Here is a 22130-nt window from a genome sequence, read left to right on the forward strand (position 1 = left end):
AAATCTTAAATATTTTAGTAATAAAAGGACACATAATCTTTTTTTTTAGCTTGGCCAATAAGTTTATTATTGTCTTTATATGAAAAATCATCATAGAAAATGTGGTTGGTTTTTTAGCTCTCAGCAGCTTGTTCCTGTGCTCTGAGGAAGCTTACCTTCTGAGCTACCCAATCTTTCTTCTGCTAGTTTGGTTTTGTGTTGGACATATAAATAATCAAAGTGCAGATATTTTCTAGCTTTATTCATGGCCTTTCTTAGGAATGAAAAAGCAAATCTGTACAATTAGTTCTAAATGCATAGTGTTAACAAAAAGCCCATGGGATTTTAGCAATACTAATTACATAATGACTATTAGTTCATATTTAAATACTAGAGGCCTGGTGCACAAAATTTGTTCAGGCGGAGGGTGTCCCTCAGCCCAGCCTGCACTCTCTCCAATCTGGGACCCCTCGAGGGATATCTGACTGCCCGTTTAGGCCCAATCCCAGTAGGATCGGGCCTAAATGGACAGTTAGACATCCCTCTCACAATCTAGGACTACTGGCTCCCAACTGCTCGCCTGCCTTCCTTCCTGGTTGCCCCTAACTGCTTCTGCCTGCCAGCCTGATCACCCACCAAACCCCTGCCAGCCTGATTGATGCTTAACTGCTCTCCTGCCAGCCTGTTTGCCCCTAACTGCCCTCCCCTGCAGGCCTGGTCACCCCTAACTGCCCTCCCCTGCAGGCCTAGTCCCCCCCCAACTGCCCTCCCCTGCAGGCCTGGGTCCCCCCCAAACTGCCCTTTCCTGCAGACCCGGTCGCCTCCAACTTCCCTCCTCTGCTGGTCTGGTCACCCGTAACTGCCCTCCCCTGCAGGCTTGATTGCCCCCAACTGCCCTCCCTTGCAGGCCTGGTCCCTCCCAACTGCCCTCCCGTGGCGGCCATCTTGTGTGCACATGGGGACAGCCATCTTGTGTGTTGGCATGATGGTCAATTTGCATACTACTCTTTTATTAGATAGGATAGAGGCCTGGTGCATGGGTGGGGGCCAGCTGGTTTGCCATGAAGGGTGTCCCGGATCAGGGTGAGGGTTCCCTTGGGGCATGGGGCAGCCTGGGCGAGGGGCCTGTGGTGGTTTGCAGGCTGGCCATGCCCCCTGGCAACCCAAGCGGAGGCCCTGGTATCTGGGATTTATTTATCTTCTATAATTGAAACTTTGTAGACTTGAACGGAGGCCAGGGCAGGCCAGGAAGATTGGCTTCCTCCATCGCCAGGGGCAACCCAAGCCTCCTGCTCTCTCCAGCTCCGTGGCTGCCACCATTTTTGTTGGGATTTATTTATCTTCTATAATTGAAACTTTGTAGCCTTGAGCGGAGGCCAGGGTTGGCCAGGGTGGGTGGGAAGGTTGGCTTCCTCTGTTGTCGGGGCAACCCAAGCCTCCTGCTTGCTCCAGCTCTGTGGCTGGCCGCCATCTTGGTTGGTTAATTTGCATACTCACTCCTGATGGCTGGTGGGCGTGGCTTAGTGTAGTGGAGTGATGGTTAATTTGCATGTTATTCTTTTATTGGTGTATATTTTAGTTGTTAATCCAATCCTATGGCCCCCTAACTATTGTACTCCATTCTGTTTATGATTCATTTGTTTATTGATAATGTGCCAGGTATTAGAGTTGGCCTGGGGATTCAGAGATGAAGTAGTTCCATGTCCTCAAAATAAACTTCAGTCTTTCTATATTCTCTGGCATCTAAGTTGTTTTTATTTTCTTGAATTAAGTTGTATGCTTTCATTAAATACTTATAATTTGGTTTTGTAACATATCAAGAAAGGCCTTTCTAATAAACTAGATCATTTGGAAGCTGTGATATTAAGAAGCCAAGAAAGTTTTTAACAGAATTGAAAATGCTTTTAGTTTAATGTAGGGAAGGCACTCCTCTCCCTTCCCACAGGTTAGGACTTTTTGTTTCCTAAGGCTGGAAATGTTGGAGCCCCTTGCATCCTCTCTGTTCTCACATCCCCTAGCTTCTCAACCCGAAAATTTTCTTTTGTCATCCAGGGCACTTGTCCCTTGCTGTCAGCAGGGCCTCTGTCTTGCTTATCTTTTATCTCTAGTCCTTAGGATTAAACATAATACAGGCACTCAATATGAAATGAATAAACAAACCTTACCAGGATCAATTTCTGAGCCTCATCTCCTGCACTTTTCCTTTATTGCTTTCCTGTCTCCAGTAATAATGTATGATTGTAGGAAGCATGTCTAAATTTTCATCCCTATAACTTTTGTGCTTAGTCCAGTATCTGGTAAATAGTAGGTGTTCAATAAATATTTTATTAGAGAAGCCTGTGTAGGTTGGGATGGGGACAGCCTGACTTTGCTCTCCTTCCCAAAAGTTAGCAGCAGCAAAATGAGAAGGAGGGAGGAGCTGGCATGAACTTTGGCCCAACATTGCCTCAGCCTACAGAGGGCAATTAACAGACAGCAGCTGGTATCCAGAATTGATGTAATAAAGTATTTTGCTATTATTTCTTACAGATGTTTTAGGATCATGTTCATTTACACACACGCGTACCCTTCCTTTAGGTCAAGATGGCCCTGTACAATGTATTAAGTGCTATGGTAGAGTAGAGGTAGAATGCTATGCCAGCAGGAGAGGGTACTTGACCTGCCTTCAGAGGGTGTGTGATGTGTGAGGGGGCAATCTGGAAAAGTTTCTTGGAATATTTTAACACATCTAAATAGACTCTTAAAGGATGAGTGGTTGATGAGAGGAAATGTTAGATTGGTGGAGGGCAAGGTGGGAAAGCTAAAGCAGCAGGAGAGGAGGCTGAACAAGTTCACAGGGGCCAAATCAAGAAAGATCTTCTGCTTTTGGATTTTTATCCTAAGGTATGGAGAGCCATGGGAGGTTATTAAATTTGTGGGTTTTTTTTTTTTTCTTTTCTGTTTTTCTTTATAAGTTCTGTCAGTGCTCTACAGAACAGGTTTATTATTTCCTTTGGGTTGTACTCTTTATGTATTGTTTAAGAAATCCTTCCCCACCTTGAGTTCATAAAGATGTATTCTTGTTTTATGTTTTTGTTTTTTCTTAAAAGTTTTTAAGTTTTACTTTTCTTGTTTGGTCTTTAAACCACTTGGAGTTTGGTATATTATATGGTGAAGATATAATTTTTTTCTATATTGACAAGCCATTTTCTAGTACCATTCTTTGAATCTTCTGTCCTTTCCTCACTAATATCTAGTTCTTCTGTTATATACTAAGTTCCTATATAGGCTTAGTCTTTGTCTAGATCTTATTCTGTTTCATTGTCTGCTCCTTTACCAGTACCTCATATTTTATTTTTATGTGTGTGTTTTAAAAAATATTTATTGATTGATTGATTTTTACTGGTTTGCTTTTTTTTTTTTTTTTTTTAGTGTTACAGACTTTATTTCCCCCCACACTATTCAACTACTGTCTTAATTTAATTTTTTAATTAAATGTATTGGGGGTGACATTGGTTAAAAGGATCATACAGGTTTCAGGCATAGATTTCTAGGATACGAGATCTATATATTGCATTGTATGCCCACCACCCAAAGTCAAATCATCTTCCAACACCATATATTAGGTCCAATACCTCATATTTTAATTACTATAGCTTTATAAGTATAAAGTTTATTTTAAGCACATTTAATGTCTGTGTTGACACCAGTAATTTTTTGAATGGATATTGTGCACTTTATTGTTGAGAAACATGTAACTGCTTTCTTGATTTCTTTTGGAGCATTTTTTAAAAGCTATAATTCACACATAATTACTATACAATTCACCCTTTATAGGGTACATTTCTGTGGTTTCATCACCACAAAAAGAGATCCTATATCCATTGGCAATCACCCTCCATTTCTCCCTCCTCTAGCCCCTGGCAGCCTCTAATTTTTTTTCTGTCTCTACAGATTTTCCTATCCTGGACATTTCATATAAATGGAAATATACAATATGTAGCCTTTTGTGAGAACATTCTTATTTAAATTGAGTAAAATTGGTAGATTAGCAGGGCATTCTATAGGAATATTACAGGGCATTCTGTAGGAATATTACTGTGTCTTTTAGAAAGTATGACAAAATACTGTGCCTTAACAGAAGGAAGAAGAAGAGTAAATACCACCAATATTTATTTCTGCTTTGTTTTTATTGTTTAAGCATCAAATCCACATTTTATTGAAGAGAATGGTCAATTTTATGCTTTTGCTTAGTTCCTCAATGAGCAAATGTCTTATAGCAAATCCTGTTGTAGAAGAACATCTTCTATTGATACCTTTTGCGTTTATTATATATAGACAGAGTGAGAGCACTTTGATTTGGATGCATGCTATTAGTGATTATATTAAAGTGACATGAATTGCTTTATGTCTTGTGGATAAGTGAGTTCAGTCATGTGAAAATATAAAGGGAATATATTCTCTCCTGAATTGTTTTTAAAGCAAGCAGATTTTCCTCTTTAATGTAGAAATTAGTCAGTAGCTTAGAGTCCTTTTTAAAAGGCTACTCGGAAAGTACCTTTAAGTCAAGATACCCAGATAAGGTTTACCAATATAGAACATTTACTTAACATACTATGCCCTTTGTCATTTGGAGAATTGATATTTTATTAATATAAATGCTGAAAGTAGCTCAGAAAAGAAAATGTTTTCCCCTAAATCATAGCATTAATCTTTCAAAAAGCCTCATCCAGAATGTAAACCTCTTTAAATGATTCAAAAGTTTGACAAGCCACCTTTTCAAAACTTATAATTTTGACTCCTCACATATTCATTTAAAAAGTAATAAGGCCCAACCTGTGTTACTCAGTGGTTGAGTGTTGACCTGTGAACCAGGATTTCACAGTTCGATTCCCTGTCAGGGCATATGCCCGGGATGCGGGCTCGATCCCCAGTGTGGGGCGTTCAAGAGGCAGTCAGTCAATGATTCTCTCTCTCCCTCTCTCTTCCTCTCGAAAATCAATAAAAAATATTTTTTTAAAAGTAATAAGGAAACTAAAAATTTGTTAAGTATCTCTAGAGTTAATATCATTACACAATGGTCTCAAAGTCTCAGAAGTCCAAGCATCTGTATTACTATGGGAATTAAACAAATTTGAGGGAAGAAAATGCTCACATTTTATTCAGAAATAATTAGCTTCTATACCACTGTGGTTAAAACTTTTATGGATAATTGTAACTAGCAACTGTATAGCACTTGGATGCTGTTAAAAGTGCTTTCTTTTGTTTGTGGATAAAATAGTAAATATTGTAATCTGATATGGTTTTTGTCCCCTCAAAGGATAAGATCATCTGAAGACAAATGGAACAACTACTTACATTTGTAATGTTGTTTGTATTTCCTTGACAAAGATTTCCAAGCAGGATCCTTTTTGTTTCAAAGATTGACATAGAGTTGTGTAGTCACTGTACCAAATTCAGTTATTGCTCTTGGTCTATAGCAGAGGTATATTAGATACTATCAATTCTAGCTGCTTTTAGTGATTAAAAGGTAAACATTGTTGTTCATTTCCTTTTTGGTACTCTATAGGCGTGGTGAAGTTCTTAGAAACGAGTGATTGATTTTTTTTTTTTTTTCCATAACCCCCACCCTCACCCACAATTTTTGTTGTTGTTAAAATGTAGAAAGGCTTGCTCTGGAAGAACATTGATTTTTTTTTTTTTAGTGTAATTTGCATCCTGTTCATACTTAATAGCAGTTTGTGTTTGCTGATTTTTAAATGTGTGTGTTTGGATTAAAAATATTCATCTCGTGTGTGTGTGTTACTGTGCTTTGAGTCAGCTCCGATTCCTGGAGACCCTATGAATGAGTGATGTCAACAGTGTTCTATCCTGAACAGCTCTGCTCAGCTCAACTCTGGTAGACTCATGCCTATGGCTTCTGTTATGGAATCAATCCATCTCAAATTTGGCCTTCCTCTTTTCCTTCTGCCTTCTGTTTTGTTTTGTTGTTTTTTTTTAAATAACGGTATCTTGATTAATTCCCACCGACAAACCCTCCCCGACCTTCCCTCTGAGATTCCACACTCTGTTCCATGCTTCCATGTCTCTGGATCATTCGTTCATCAGTTTATTTTGTTGCTTAGATTCCACATATGAGTGAGATCATGTGATACTTGTCTTTCTCTGACTGACATTTAACTTAGCATAATATTTCCCAGGTCCCTCCATGCTGTCTCAAAGGGTAAGAGATTCTTCTTTTTTGCGGTTGCATAGTATTCCATGGTATAAATGTACCACAGCTATTTTATTCACTTATCTACTGATGGGCACTTGGGCTGTTCCCAGATCTTAGCTATTGTAAATTGTGCTGCTGTGAACATAGGGGTGCATACATTCTTTCTGATTGGTGTTTTGGTTTTCTTAGGATATAGTCCTAGAAGTGGGATCACTGGGTCAAATGGCAGTTCTATATTTAATTTTTTAAGGAAACTCCATACTATTTTCCATAATGGCTGCACCAGTCTGCATTCCCACCAGCAGTATACTAGGGTTCCCTTTTCTCCATATCCTCGCCAGCACTTGTCATTTGTTGATTTGTTGATGGTAGCAGGGCTCTATTCTTTTTCTTCTTCTTCTTCTTTTTTTAAATAATACACTGTTGTTATTACATTACTAACAATTAAATGATTTTTAAATTGTGAAAGTCAAATGTTCAATATAGATTACTCTGATCATATAATTAGATTAAAATGTGAGTAGAACACAGAACCGAAAAGAAAGGAGTCTCTTTTAAAACCCTGGCATGAGGGGATTTTAGCATTCTTCCTATAGATTAAGCATTGTTTTCACGTTTTTACTTTGAAGAGCCTCTGGTTTCACTCTTGATAACCTGTGTATTGAAAATAGTGGACCATATTTTTTTTAAAATTAGCCCTGGCTAGTATGGCTCAGTTGATTGGGTGTCATTCCATGCACTGAAAGATTACTGGTGTGATTACTGGTCAGGGCACATGCCTGGGTTTCAGGCTCCATCCCTCGTGGGGGACATGCAGTAGGCACCTGATCGATGTTTTACTGTCATACTGATGTTTCTCTCTCCCTCTCACTTCATCACTCTCCAAGGGGGGAAAATTTTTTAATTCCCCCCCTCCACTTTTTTTCTGTGTATATTTTTGGGGAAAAATAATAAAATGAAAATATCCCTTGATGCTGTCATCAAGAAGTCTTCATATTCAGCCTTGGCCAGTGTGGCTCAGTTGGTTGAGCATCATCCTGTGCACAGAAAGGTCACCGGTTAGATTCCTGATCAGGGCACATACTGGGGAGGTGGGTTCAATCCAAGGTTGGAGTGCATGCAAGAGGCAACTGGTTAATGTTTCTCACCTCTCTCTCTCTCCTCCCCCTTTTTCTCCCTTTACTGCTCCCTCTCCTTCCCTTTCCCCCTCTCTCTAAAAAAAAATCAATAAATATTTCTTTAAAAGAAATCTTCACATTCAATAGTTAAATATGAGTCATGGCTTAAGTTTTAAGGAGGCTTATATGTGTATGTATTAAATTATTTTCCATACTAGAGGCTTGGTGCATGAAATTCATGTACAAGTAGGGTCCCTCGGCCTGGCCGGCGATCAGAGCCAATCGGGGCCTTCTGGCTGCCTTCTGGGGCCTTCTTTCATTCCGCACCACCCCCCTGGTGGTCAGCGCATGTCATAATGAGTGCCCGAACTCTCGGTCTAACTTCCGAGGGGGCACTTTGCATATTAACCTTCTATACATATAGATAGGATCTGATTTTCAAGTGGTAAGTAATCATTCAGTTAGAAATCAGTACATTAACATATTTGATAGCTTTATCTTGTAATACCTCAAAGAATGTATACTTAAACTTGCATTTGTATATTGAATTTAGACTTTTTGCTTTAAAACAAAACGACCCTCTAATTTTTCAACAATATGTGTCTTAAAATTTTCTTTTTAAATGTTTTGCCACATAAATCTTCAAATAGTAAAAATGCCAGGTTTTCAAGAACCACCATAGCTGGTTCGTTAATGCAAAATGTGTGCATGCATTCTTTTCTTGTTACTATAGAAACATACAGACTGTGGATTTATCATAAACCATGAGAAATATTCCTTGCAACAGTTCACAAAAAGAAACATCTGGATCCCTTGTTTATTCTGGGGTAAAGGAAGACCACCCTTTTCCTCTGAATTGTGGAAATCACATGATATCTCTTGGGGATTTTTATTGGATTAATAGACTCTCTCTGGAAATTTATTTGACTTCATGTCAGTCTCTTGGTGTTTTAAGCCTTAAAGGGAAAGTTAGCTAAGAACTAAGGAGAATCTCAGTCATTAGTGGAGAAGTAAGCAGTCAGATTTTGCCAAGGATAGTACCTGAGGAGATTATAATTGCATTTATATTATCTTGCATTCTCTTCGGAAAAATCCTCAACAACTCTTTAAAGCATTTCATTTATATGTAATAACTCCCTTAAGTTTACATAGTTCAGTTTAAAAGATTATTAAGCCTCTCCTCTGAGCATTGGCTTTGGGTTCTTGGAGCACATGGATGAAAAAAATTACTTCCTGCTCTTAAGAAAACCACATAAACAGGTTGTTTCATGATTAATTCTAAGAGGCCTGCATAGTATATCTTAGAAACACAGAGAAAAGTTACTCAGACTAGCTTACAGCTTAAGTTACTACTTGGAGATGACTTTTTGAGCTCAAAAGTTGGTTAAAGGTCAAGCCAAAAAATGTATAAAGGGGCATATTAGGCATCAGGGATTACATTAGTGAAGGCACAGTGGTACAAAATCATAGTGTGTGCAGTAATTCTCAGAAATTTGACATTACTAGTGTATAGAAGTGACGTTAGGTTAAAGACGTATGCTTGGAGGGTGTGCTTTGTAAGCCAAGGTTCTTCAACTTTCTCTAGGAGTCATTGAGGAATTTTAATAAGGAAAGTATTGTAGTTGCATTTATAAATTAAGTAACCTAAGAATGTATTTAAGGGGTAGATGGGTCTGAAAACAGAAGTAGGCAATTTATATGACATCTTAGAATGATTGCTGATTTCCAAAAGTTTGAATAATGGTACCAACATGAGGAATTTTGATGTATAATCTATCTATATAAAAAGCCAGAGACCGTAACTCTGTCACGACCATAACAACCTAATGACCGACCGGTCACTATGACACCCATTGTGGCCAGTGAACCGGCCTGATCCTGGCCGGTTTGCCCCCAACACCCTGATCAGGGCAGCCAGGCTACAATCAATCGGTGGCAGTGCCAACGGGCGAGGGAGCGGGCGAGGGAGCGGGTGGAAGGCAGACCTCTTGGTCCCTCACCCCAGCCCTCAGGCTCTGATCGATGGGTGGTGGTGGGGGGGCGGAACTGGGGACTGGTGAGTGGGAGGAAGGCAGACTGCTTGGTCCCTCCTCCTGGCCTGCAGGCTCCGATTGATCAGGGGATGGCTGACAGGGGAACCGGGGTGAGTGGCACAGTGGGGACTAGTTATCGGGTAGAAGGCAGACCTCTTGGTCCCTCCTCCTGGCCCTCAGACCGATTGATCAGGGGATGGCTGACGGGGGAACTGGGGTGAGTGGTGCAGCGTGGACTGGCGAGCAAGTCGAAGGCAGACCTCTTGGTCCCTCCTCCCAGCCCTCAGGCTCCAATTGATTGGTGGCGGCAGCGGGGCGGAACTGGGGACTGGCGAATGGGCAGAACATGGCCCTGATAGCAGGCTAGGTCTAGGAACCCTAACCGCACATGATTTTGTGCACTGGGCCTCTAGTAAAATATAAAGTTTTCTCTTATTGAGAAACACTGGTGTTAAGCATAGAAAAATAAGTACCGTATTTTCCGGCGTATAAGACGACTGGACGTATAAGATGACCCACAACTTTTCCAGTTAAAATATAGAGTTTGGGATATACCCGCCCTATAAGATGACACCCGGCGTATAAGACGACCCCCAACTTTTGAGAAGATTTTCCTGGGTTAAAAAGTCGTCTTATACGCCGGAAAATACGGTATTTACAGTATAGCATGTAATTCTATAAGATAGAATCTAGCAGTATGTATGATCTATCGGAGAATTGCTCATTTTGAGGTTTTTTTAAACTGACATAAACTATACATTTAACATATCATGAATAGTTAATTGATACTTATAGTCTCAAGCTGTTCATCTGAATCATGTGACATGCTTCCTTTTTTTTCACTCTGTATCTAAGATTTCACTTAAGAATTCTATAAATTTTCTTCTTAGACTACCCTCATGAGTAAGTTGGTAAATAAATCAGAGCCTTAAATCTTTAGTTGATAATTTTCAACTTTTTTCCTTTAAAACTATTTATAGACAGCTTTAACAAAATTAAGAAAAAAAGTATTTATTGATTTATTTATTTGTCTTTAAAAAAAACTAGAAACTGTCTAAGGAAGAATTTGTCATAAATTGTTTGCCTGTGCTGGGATCATTTACCTGGAAGACTAGTATCATTATGGTATCTCCCACCAAATTGTTAACTCTTGAGCACACCTGAAGTATAAAGTGTGAATATTTGTGGTTTTGTTGCTATTTACCTTATATACCTAGGGATTGTAGGAAATTAGCTTACTTAACAAGCCAGTGCTATGGAACAGAGTGCTTGTGTTTGAATCCTCCATTTACAAGATGTGTGCCTATGGACAAGTTACTTAATTATGCTGGCTTTCACTTTTCATTTGTAAAATGGGGTAGTAACAGTATTTCCTCAAAGGGATGGTATGAGGAGTAAAATAATATAACCATTCTGAAGCAGTTAAGATGGTATTGACAATAGTAAGTCCTGAAATGTTAGCTATTATTATAGTTACTACTACTTTAGTAATATAAAAAAATTAAAATATATCATCTTTATCAGGGTTTTATTGAGGACATAGGTGTGAGACTATTTGGTGGCCTGTACTGAGTAGTTTTAAAATTAGTGGGTTAAAAACACCTAATTCCACATCCTACTTGTCTTTTGTGGTCTGAATGCCTCCTTTCCTGGTGAACATTGTTCTTCTCAAATGTTTTTTTTAATATGTTTTATTGATTTTTTACAGAGAGGAAGGGAGAGGAATAGAGAGCTAGAAATATCAATGAGAGAGAAACATCGACCAGCTGCCTCCTGCATACTACCTACCGGGGATGTGCCCGCAACCAAGGCACATGCCCTTGACCGGAATCGAACCTGGGACCTTTCAGTCCACAGGCCAATGCTCTATCCACTAAGCCAAACCGGTTTCAGCTCAAATGTCTTTTATAATTACAACTAGAGGCCTGGTGCACGAAATTCATGCACGGGGGGTGGGGTCCGGCCTGCACCCTCTCCAATCGGGGACCCCTTGGGAGATGTCCAACTGTCAGTTTAGGCCTGATCTCTGTGGGCATCCCTCTCAAAATCCGGGACTGCTGGCTCCTAACCACTCGCCTGCTTGCCTGATCACTCCCCTGCTGGCCTGCTTGATGCCTAACTGCTACCCTGCTGGGCCAATCAGCCCCAACTGCCCTCCCCTGCCGGCCTGGTCGCACCCAACTGCCCTCCCCTGCCAGCCTGATCACTGCCAACTGCCCTCCCCTGCCGGCCTGATCACCCCCAACTGCCCTCCCCGGTTGGCCTGATTGCCCCCAACTGCCCTCTCCTGCCGGCCTGGTCACACCCAGCTGCCCTCCCCTGCTTGTCTAGTTGCCCCCAACTGCCCTCCCCTGCCGGCCTGGTTGTCCACAACTGCCCTCCCCTGCCAGCCTGATCTCGCCCCCAACTGCCCTCCCCTGCCGGCCTGGTTGCCCCCAACTCTGTCCTCCCCTGATGCCCACAACTGCCCTCCCCTGCCAGCCATCTTGTGACGATGTGAAGGCAGCCATCTTGTGATGACATCATGTGAGGGCATGACGCCACCTAGGCTTTTATTATACAGGATGGTCACACAGTTTAATTCTTAGTTACCTTCTGTTCCACAGGTTCACTATTATTTTATGAGTCTTGCCCATAAAATCTTATCTGGTCTGTTATACTATTTTAAACAACTTTTAGGTCATAGTTCAAGTTTTTCACAAACTCTTCTGCCCAGCATTGCACTTCAATGATACTAGCCAATAGATATTGAGCTCTAACTATACTCCAGGCACTGTCCTAAGTATTGCTCATGGATTAACTCTTAATTCTTACAACACAAGGTAAACAGAAAATTATAAGTATCTACAGTTTCTTGATATGGAAACTGAGATTTAGGGAGATTAAGTTGCCTAAAGTCAGCATAACTAACCAACCTTGGATCTGTTTTTTTAATATGGCAGTTTGATTCTGAGCCTGTGCTCACTAGAGAGCCCCCCTAATTCTATAAGGTGTTAACTGTGATGTCAATCAGTATCTCTGCTCTTTGGAGGCTGGCTCCCAGGTTCCTGTAATTATAAAAACCATTGTAAAGGAATTTAGTTATAGTCCTAAAATAGCTTTTAAAAAAATAATCAAAACTGCTCTCTTGATTGCATTATTGTATTATTTGGAGGAATAATAAGAAAATGTGTAGTTCTATTAATACTTGGACTTCCTAGAAAATATAATACTGTGGACCATTTGGCTTAAAGATTTAATGCAGGCTTCACCACTTTACCTTAGTCAAATTATTGATTTATTTTCCCAACATTTTACTTTTCACATTTTCAAACCTTTAAGAAAGTTAAAAGAATATTACAGTTCACACTTGGATTAGCCAGTTGTTAACATTATGCCTTCTATGTATATGTACTTTTAAATATTAAACCATTTGAAAGTTGTGTATTCCATGACCCTTTAAATATTTCAGCATGCCTCTCCTAAGAATAAGGACATTCTCTTATATAAACAAAACACTATTATTGTCATACCCTTGAAAATTAATAGCTCCATTGTTTAATAGCCAGTCCATATTTAAAATTATCAGTTTTCTCCAAAATATGTATATTTGATCTGTGGGTGTGTGTTTAAATACAGGATTTAATCAAAGTTTGTGCATTGAATTGGGTTGTCTAAATCTTGTCTTTTAAAATCTAGACTACTCTTTTCTTTCCACCTGTAGTTTTTGAAGAGCTCAGGCCAGTTGTCTGAGAGAATTTTTACATTTTGGATTTGTCCGATTGTTTCCTCATTTTGAGATTCAGTTTACTTCTGTATAATTTGGGAGGTTAATCTGGAAGCTGATCTCGAATATGACAGGAATGAGAACCAAAAACATAGGTTGCATCTTGTCAAATGTCAAATTTAACATGCCTTCCTTTAAGTTGGAAGTTTGAAGAACTTTTGAATTCCACCTGTATAGTTGCCCCATGTGTATTTACAGAACTTTAGAGCATACCTCTGTGTCTGTGAGCTATACATTTTTGCCAAAGGTCAAATTAGAGTAATGTTTCAATTTTAAACTATATATAAATAATTTTTAATATCAGCATTATCAGTATTGTATGCTGGTTAGGATCAGACTCTGCAACCAGACTGCCTTGATCGAGGCCCAGTTCTGTCATTTAAGAACTAGTTTTGCACATTTAAGCAAATCATTTAACCTCTCTGTTCTCTATTGCCCCATCTGTAATGGAACTAATGTTAATATCTACCTGAAGGTTGTTGGGAGGATTAAATGTAGTATTGTATGTAAAGCATATAGAATGGTTCCTGGCATATACTAAGCATGATTTAAGTGTTAGTGATGGTTATTAAAGAATAGTTATTATTTTGGCAGTGACTAAGGAATAAAGTACGTGAACAAAAGAAATTAATCTCAGAACTTACAGCTGAATGCCACCTATTTTACAGAGGTGTTATGAGAGTTAAATGAGATAATGTATAAAGCGCTTGTCCCAGAGTAGCTGCTAAAAAAAATGAGCTTGCTCTCTCATACCTCCACCCCCTGTTCCACTATAGAGCAGTATAGGCAGTTTGATTTCTTGTTTGCTCTCGTATACGTTTGTTTGAAATTTTAGAACTTCTAAAAACTTTATTTTTCCATTTGCTAACAGAATAAACAGCAGTTGTTTAATTGGATACACCTTTAAAAGTGTATTGTCAGATCCCCCCACCCCTTTTGCTTTTTGGGTTACATACCTTATTACAGTAAATCCTACTAGAACCAAGATGGCAAACATTATTATTATTATTATTATTATTATTATTATTATTATTTTATTTCATTGTTTTTTTTAGAGAAAGGGGGAGAGAGAGAAGAGGAAGGGAGGGAGGGAAAATTGGTGACCCGACTGGGGATCAAACCTGCAACCTGGGTGTGTGCCCTGACCAGGAATCGAACCTGCCACCTTTTGGTGTTCAGGATAGCACTCCAACCAACTGAGCCACACTGGGCAGGGCAAGATGGTAGACATTATTAATCAGTCACAGAATTGAACTGAGCTATAGCATCAGAATCCTTCTTCATAGTATCCCAGGTATCTGTAATCAGTTCATAAGACTTCATGCAGTACTGAAATCCTCTCTGCTTTAGAGCTTTCTAGAAGAAATGTTTATGGAATTACCAAATAATACCTGACTCTGTTAATCCTCTGTCTCAAGATGTGGGCTCATCAAACCTTATGAAAAAGAAGTGTGGTCTTAGAGAATTTCCTAACATGATTTTCTATATTATAACATTCTTACATAATATGGGCATCTTTAGACATCTTCTAGATGGGATACATTAATTTTAAGAGTATAATTAATGACTATAATGCAATGACTCGAAAAAGAGTGTGCATCAGAATCGGCTGGAATGTAGTCTTAAAAATACTCATGCTCTATAGCCCTGGCTTTTGTGACTCAGTTGGTTGTGCTTTATCCCATGCATCAGAAAAGTCACTGGTTCAATTCCCAGTCAGGGCACATACCCAGGTTAGGTTGTAGGTTCAACTCCTGGTTGGGGTGCTTGTGGGAGGCAACTGATTGATGTCTCTTTCCCTCTCCCTTTTCTTCACCCTCTCCCTTTCCCTTCCTCTTCCTCTAAGAAAATAATCAATAAAAACATATTAAAAAAATACTCATGCTCTAGGCCTGATCCCAGATTTATTGAATCATATTTATCAGTAGATAGACCTTGACATATGCATTTTGTAAAAGTATCCCAGATGATTCTGCTATTTATATTACTGGTTAAAAACAACTAGATACTGGCAAGAGTCTAGAGAATCAGATATCTTCACATACTGTTGGAATGAATGTAAATTGCTGTAGTGCAAACTACAGAATATTTTTGCAGTATCTCTCAAAATTTCAAATCTGTATGATAGGAATACATATGTGCACAAATATACAGTTTTAAGAAAGTTTCCTGTAGACTTGTTTATAATCTCAAACAATTGTGAGTAGTTAAATGATTGTTAGTATACAAATGGTTAAATACATTATGGTAGATACCACGGTTGTTTAAATACAACCCTTTAAAGAATGAAGTATGCATGAAATTTATACATGCTGATGTAGAAAGATATATAGGATATATTCAGTTGAATAAGCAAGTCATAGAATAAACCTTATTTTTTTTTTTTAAAAAAAGGTATTTTTATTGATTTCAGAGAGGAAGGGAGAGGGAGAGAGAGATAAAAACATCAATGATGAGAGAGAATCATTGATTGGCTGCCTCCTGCATGCCCCCTACTGGGGATTGAGCCTGCAACCCCAGGCAGGTGCCATTGACCAGAATTGAACCCTGGACCCTTCAGTCCACAGGCCGATGCTCTGTCCACTGAGCCAAACCAGCTTGGGCCTAAACCCTATTTTTTAAATTTTGTATGTAAATGTATGAAGAAAGATTTGGAAGAATACCCAGCAAGGTGTTTACAGTAGTTTTTCATGACATAGAAGAATGAGGATGATGAAGGGGGTGCAATAGGCATTTATACTTTTACTAAGAGGCCCGGTGCACGAAAATTTGTGCACTCGGTCGGGGGGGCGGGTTCTCTCAGCCCGACCTGTGACCTCTTGCAGACCAAGAGCCCTCGGGGGATGTCCGACAGTCTAGTCTCCCTCTGCGGGAGGTGACCCGCGGGTTGATGGAGGACAGCGCTGTCAGGCAAGCAGCCGGCCCCACCCCCCATTGCCCTGCCACCACCCCAATCGCTGTCCCCTTCCTCTGCCCACTTGCTGGCCCCGCCCCGCACCTACCAGTCCATTTGCATATTAGGCTTTTACTATATAGGATATTTAAAACTAGGGGCCCAGTTGCACCTTGAAAGGAACTGTGGGCTGCGAGGCTGCCATGGGCAAAGGGGCGGGTCTCAGCCTATCCTCCTCGCCCCTGCCTGGCCCCTCCTGCCATAGTCCCCGGTCCCCTCTCTGCCAGCAGCCCTGCTCCTGCCACCGCCCTGATGGCGCCAGCCCTGCTCTCACCTGCTGACGGTGCAGAGTGATTGGGATCGGCACCCAGCGCCTGCAGTGGGTGCCCGGCAGCGGGTGCGAGCAGGGCCATCGCTGGCAGTGGGTGTGAGAGGCAGCTGCCAACCCCTATCATCCCTCAGGAGCAGGGGGAGGTGGAGAAGCCCTCGTGTGATCGGGGCTGGCAGCGGGTGCAAGCAGGGCCCGCACTGGAAGCAGGTGAGAGTGCCAGGCGGGGCCACGCACATGGGAGCAAAGAATTTTCAGTAATTACCACAGGCTCGCCCCGATGACAGCGACCAGCACACTGCCGTGGTCTGGAGCCCCTGCTCACCTGCTCCACCATCCCACCATGGCCAACACCCACCATGTTCCATGCGCACCCCCTGGTGGTCAGCACAGGTCATAGCAATCGGTTGTTTGGTGGTTCTGCCTTTTGGTCTATTTGCATATTAGGGTTTTATATATACAGATACTTGTAATAGATTTTAGTCTTTTTGTAATAACAAAAGAACCACTGGACAAAACATAAATGATTTAAAGGAAGCTTTGAGGGACCTAATTTATGTGTGTCTGAGCTGCTTATATTACAAATACCAGGTTTAACATTAGAATTATGATCTCTGACTTGGGAAACAGAAAGCTATCTTGCATGTTTGCAAAGAGAATAAAAATTGCACTACGGTTATTGTGAAAGTAATTGAGATTTTGAAGCATATGAGACTTTAAGATAAAAATGTATTTATGTTGTGTTACAATTATATTGGCTACCTGTTTTAAAAATATTTAGTGTTTCTGCATATCTGGATATGAAAATTGGGTTCAGAATATTTTAGTTTAATACTTTTTCAATTAATTAGCTTTTAGTTTGTGAGGATATTAATACCTTTTAATCTCCCCTTTTAAAATTTTAGGCCCGATGAGAAAAAGGGAAAGTTAAGGATGCTGGAGCAGAACAATGGATTTCTCTTTCTCTTTCATGCAAGGGATCATGGGAAACACAATTCAGCAACCACCTCAACTCATTGACTCCGCCAACATCCGTCAGGAGGATGCCTTTGATAACAGCAGTGACATTGTTGAAGATGGTGGCCATACACCATATGAAGCTACCTTGCAGCAAGGCTTTCAGTATGCACCTACAACAGAAGATCTTCCTCCACTCACAAATGGCTATCCATCATCAATCAGCATGTATGAAACTCAAACCAAATACCAGTCTTATAATCAGTATCCCAATGGATCAGCCAATGGCTTTGGTGCAGTTAGAAACTTTAGCCCCACTGACTATTACCATTCAGAAATTCCAAACACAAGACCACATGAAATTCTGGAAAAACCTTCTCCTCCACAGCTACCACCTCCTCCTTCGGTACCACAAACTGTGATTCCAAAGAAGACTGGCTCACCTGAAATTAAACTGAAAATAACCAAAACTATCCAGAATGGCAGGGAATTGTTTGAGTCTTCCCTCTGTGGAGACCTTTTAAATGAAGTACAGGCAAGTGAGCACACAAAGTCAAAACATGAAAGCAGAAAGGAAAAGAGGAAAAAAAGCAACAAGCATGACTCATCTAGATCTGAAGAGCGAAAGTCACACAAAATCCCCAAATTAGAACCAGAGGAACAAAATGTAAGTTGAAACATCTTTTTGAAAAATTTTGTAATGTTTCATATTTACTGGAAATCCTAGAGCTGTTTTTCAGTTTTTATCTCTTTAAATATTTCTGGTAACTTCTTCTAATGTCTAATAAGGAGCTTAGACTATTATAGTAAGTGCTGAGAAAATATTTGTTGAATAAATGAATGGACATCATTAGAGAGAAACAATATTATAAAACATGTGGCACTAAGAACTTGCTTTTTATGTTTCTTTGTCTAATGCCTTACTTTATTTTTTTTATATATATTTTATTGATTTTTTTACAGAGAGGAAGAGAGAGGGATAGAGAGTTAGAAAAATCGATGAGAGAGAAACATCGATCAGCTGCCTCTTGCACACCCCCTACTGGGGATGTGCCCGCAACCAAGGTACATGCCCTTGACCGGAATCGAACCTGGGACCCTTGAGTCCGCAGGCCGACGCTCTATCCACTGAGCCAAACCGGTTTCGGCGCCTTACTTTATTTTTATTTGCTTCTAATAAACTTATTTCTGAAGATGAAGAGTAAAGGCAAAGAGAAGATGTTTAATTATATTGTTTATTTTGTTTTTTTAGAACAACTTTTGCCAGTAGATACTAGATTCCTAGATTTAGCACTCACTACTATTGTGTTTGCTACAAAATAACCTAAAGCAATAAAGGACCTCTTTTTATTAAAATCAGAGTTTGTTTTTGTATATATTGATTAAAACTCCAGGCACACTTTTTAGAAGGGTTACCCTTCTTAGGTAACTTAAGGTGTACGTTTGCTTTTCAGTTTATAGGTTGAAAGCAGAATTTAGACAAAGCCCATACATAGCATCTGGTAGATAAGTTTCTTAGGACTTCTTAAATCAACAAGTTCCCCTCACTGCTTTTTTTTTTTTTTTTACAACGTATTTATTAAAGAAACTGGGTATTTCTCCTTCAGAGGTTTCATATTCTGGATTTTGTTGATTGCTTCCCAATGGCATCATTTAACAAGTTCTGTCCCCTATATTTCTTATAAAATGGTAGTTAGGTCTAGAGACTCACTCTCGTTTAAGTTTTTGGTTCATATTTATTCACACTCTTTGTTTTAGTAATCAGTGTCACACGACTGTGGAAAGAACCATGGTAACACCTAATCTTGTGATCCCTCATATGGGTTGGGCACCTTCAGGCATGATTTTTTTTTTACATTATTTTTTAGCCACATCCTCCCATCCCTTCCCTTTTGACAACCCATCAGCTTGTTTTCTATATATTTGGGTCTATTTCTGCTTTGTTTTATTTATACATTTATTTTGGTGTGTTTTTTATAGTCTACATATGGTGAGACTAGAGGCTTGATGCACAGAATTTGTGCAAGGGGCTTAGCCCTCGCAGCCCCGGCTTCTTCCAGAAGGTCATTTAGCTTTCTGGTCTAATTAGCATATTACGCTTTTATTATTATAGATTAGCTGATATGTCTTTCTCTGTCTGACTTATTCCACTTAGCATAATACCCTCTGGGTCCATCCATGTTGTCACCAATGGCAAGATTTTATTTTATTTTTTTGTTACTGAATAATATTCCATTGTGTGTGTGTACCACATCTTCATTCATCTTTGATGGACATCTATCTAGATTGCTTTCATATATTGGCTATTACTAGTAATGCTGTAGTGAACATAGGGGTACAAATATCTTTTCAAATTAGTGTTTTTGTTTTCTTCAGATAAATGCTAGAAAGTGGAATTGTGGGATTGTATGGCAGTTCCATTTTTAATTTTTTTAGGAATCTCCATCCTATTTTCCATAATAGCTATACTAATGTACAATCCCACCAACAGTGCACCCAGGTTCCCTTTTCTCCTCATCCTCTCCAGCACTTGTTGTTTATTGGTTTATTGATTTATTGATGATAGCCATTCTGACAGGTGGGAGGTGATATCTCATTATGGTTTTAATTTGCATTTCCCTGATGATGAATAATATTGAGCATCTTTTCATATGTCTGTTGGCCATTTGTATGTCCTCTTTAGATAAAGATCTATTTACTCTAGCCCAGTGGTCGGCAAACTCATTAGTCAACAGAGCCAAATATCAACAGTACAATGATTGAAATTTCTTTTGAGAGCCAAATTTAAAAAATTTTTTTTTTTAGTATATGTGCTGCTGAAGCGAGCACTCAGAGCCAAATTTTTTAAACTTCTTCTAACGCCAATTTTTCAAAATAGACTCGCCCAGGCTGAGGTTTTTTTGTGGAAGAGCCACACTCAAGGGGCCAAAGAGCCACATGTGGCTCTCAAGCTGCAGTTTACCAACCATGGCCCTAGCCAGTTTGGTTCAGTAGATAGAGCATTGACCTGCAGACTGAAGGGTCCCAGGTTTGATTCCAGTCAAGGGCACATATGTTGGTTGCAGGCTCGATCCCTGGCCCTGGTCGGGACATGTGTGGGAAGTAACCAATCTATATGTCTCTCTCACATTGATGTTTCTTTCTCTCTGTCTCTCCCTCTCCCTTCCACTCTCTCTAAAGATCAATGGAAAAATATCCTGGGGTGAGGATTAATAACAACAAAAAAGAAAGAAAGAAATCTTATTCAGATTATCTGCCCATTTTTTAATTGGATTGGTTTTTTGTTTTGTTTTTGTGTTAAGTTATATGATTTTTTAAAATTTAATCTTTATTGTTCAGATTATTACAATTGTTCCTCTTTTTTCCCCCATAGCTCCCCTCCACCCGGTTCCCACCCCACCCTCTGCCCTTACCCCCTCACCTCCACTGTCCTTATCCATAGGTATACGATTTTTGTCCAGTCTCTTCCTGCATCCCCCCACACCCCTTTCCCCCCAAGTATTGTCACTCCACTCCCTTTCTATGCCCCTGATTCTATTCTATTCACCAGTTTATTCTGTTCATCAGATTTTTTTATTCACTTGGTTTTTAGATTCACTTGTTGATAGATATGTATTTGTTGTTCATAATTTTTATCTTTACCTTTTTCTTCTTCTTCCTCTTCTTAAAGAATACCTTTCAGCATTTCATATAATACTGGTTTGGTGGTGATGAACTCCTTTAGCTTTTTCTTATCTGTGAAGCTCTTAATCTGCCCTTCAATTCTGAATGATAGCTTTGCTGGGTAGAGTAATCTTGGTTGTAGGTTCTTGCTATTCCTCACTTTGAATATTTCTTGCCACTCCCATCTGGCCTGCATAGTTTCTGTTGAGAAATCAGCTGACAGTCGTATGGGTGCTCCCTTGTAGGTAACTAACTGATTTTCTCTTGCTGCTTTTAATATTCTCTCTTTGTCTTTTGCTCTTGGCATTTTATTTTATTTTTTATTTTTTGCCATAATTTTTTATTTTTTATTTTTAATGAATCTTTATTGTTCAGATTACAGTTGTTTCTCCTTTTTCCCCACATATCTCCCCACCACCCAGTTCCCACCCCCCTCTGCCCCTACCTCCCTTCCGCTGTCCTTATCCATAGGTGTATGATTTTTGTCCAGTCTCTTCCCATACTCTCCACACAGACACCCCTTTCCCCCTGAGAATTATCAATCTACTCCCATTCTATGCCTCTGATTCTATTAAGTTCACCAGTTTATTCTGTTCCTCAGATTTTTAATTCACTTGACTTTTAGATTCACTTGTTGATAGATATGTATTTGTTGTTCATAATTTTTATCTTTCTTCTTCTTTTTCCTCTTTTTAAAGAATACCTTTCAGCATTTCATATAATACTGGTTTGGTGGTGATGAACTCCTTTAGCTTTTTCTTATCTGTGAAGCTCTTTATCTGCCCTTCAATTCTGAATGATAACTTTTCTGGGTAGAGTAGTCTTGGTTGTAGGTTCCTGCGATTCATCACTTTGAATATTTCTTGCCACTCCCGTCTGGCCTGCATGGTTTCTGTTGAGAAATTAGCTGATAATCGTATGGGAGCTCCCTTGTAGGTAACGAACTGTTTTTCTCTTGCTGCTTGTAAGATTCTCTCTATGTCTTTTGCTCTTGGCATTTTAATTATGATGTGTCTTGGTGTGGTCCTCTTTAGATTCCTTTTGTTTGGGGTTCTGTGCACTTCCTGGACTTGTAAGTCTATTTCTTTCACTAGGTGGGGGAAGTTTTCGGTCATTATTTCTTCAAATAAGTTTTCAGTATCTTGTTCTCTCTCTTCTTCTGGCACCCCCATAATTCTGATGTTGGTATGCTTGAAG

At 39.7% G+C, this 22130-nt stretch overlaps 1 protein-coding gene across 4 annotated transcripts in view; it reads left to right on the forward strand.

Moving 5' to 3' along the window:
- Positions 1 to 22130, forward strand: part of NSD3 (nuclear receptor binding SET domain protein 3) — a 109796-nt gene that overhangs the window by 16586 nt on the left and 71080 nt on the right. For 3 of the 4 annotated variants that reach the window (XM_054720042.1, XM_008146161.3, XM_054720040.1), the window contains exon 2: positions 17219 to 17937. In XM_054720042.1, the coding sequence (XP_054576017.1) occupies positions 17263 to 17937 (675 nt within the window). In that variant the 5' untranslated portion in view covers positions 17219 to 17262. Of the gene's footprint in view, positions 1 to 2439; positions 2477 to 17218; positions 17938 to 22130 lie in introns of those variants that run through there. The other variant, XM_054720041.1, reaches the window with a different exon arrangement.

Source organism: Eptesicus fuscus, chromosome 8 (genome assembly GCF_027574615.1).
Source record: "Eptesicus fuscus isolate TK198812 chromosome 8, DD_ASM_mEF_20220401, whole genome shotgun sequence".
Classification (NCBI taxonomy): Eukaryota; Metazoa; Chordata; class Mammalia; order Chiroptera; family Vespertilionidae; genus Eptesicus; species Eptesicus fuscus.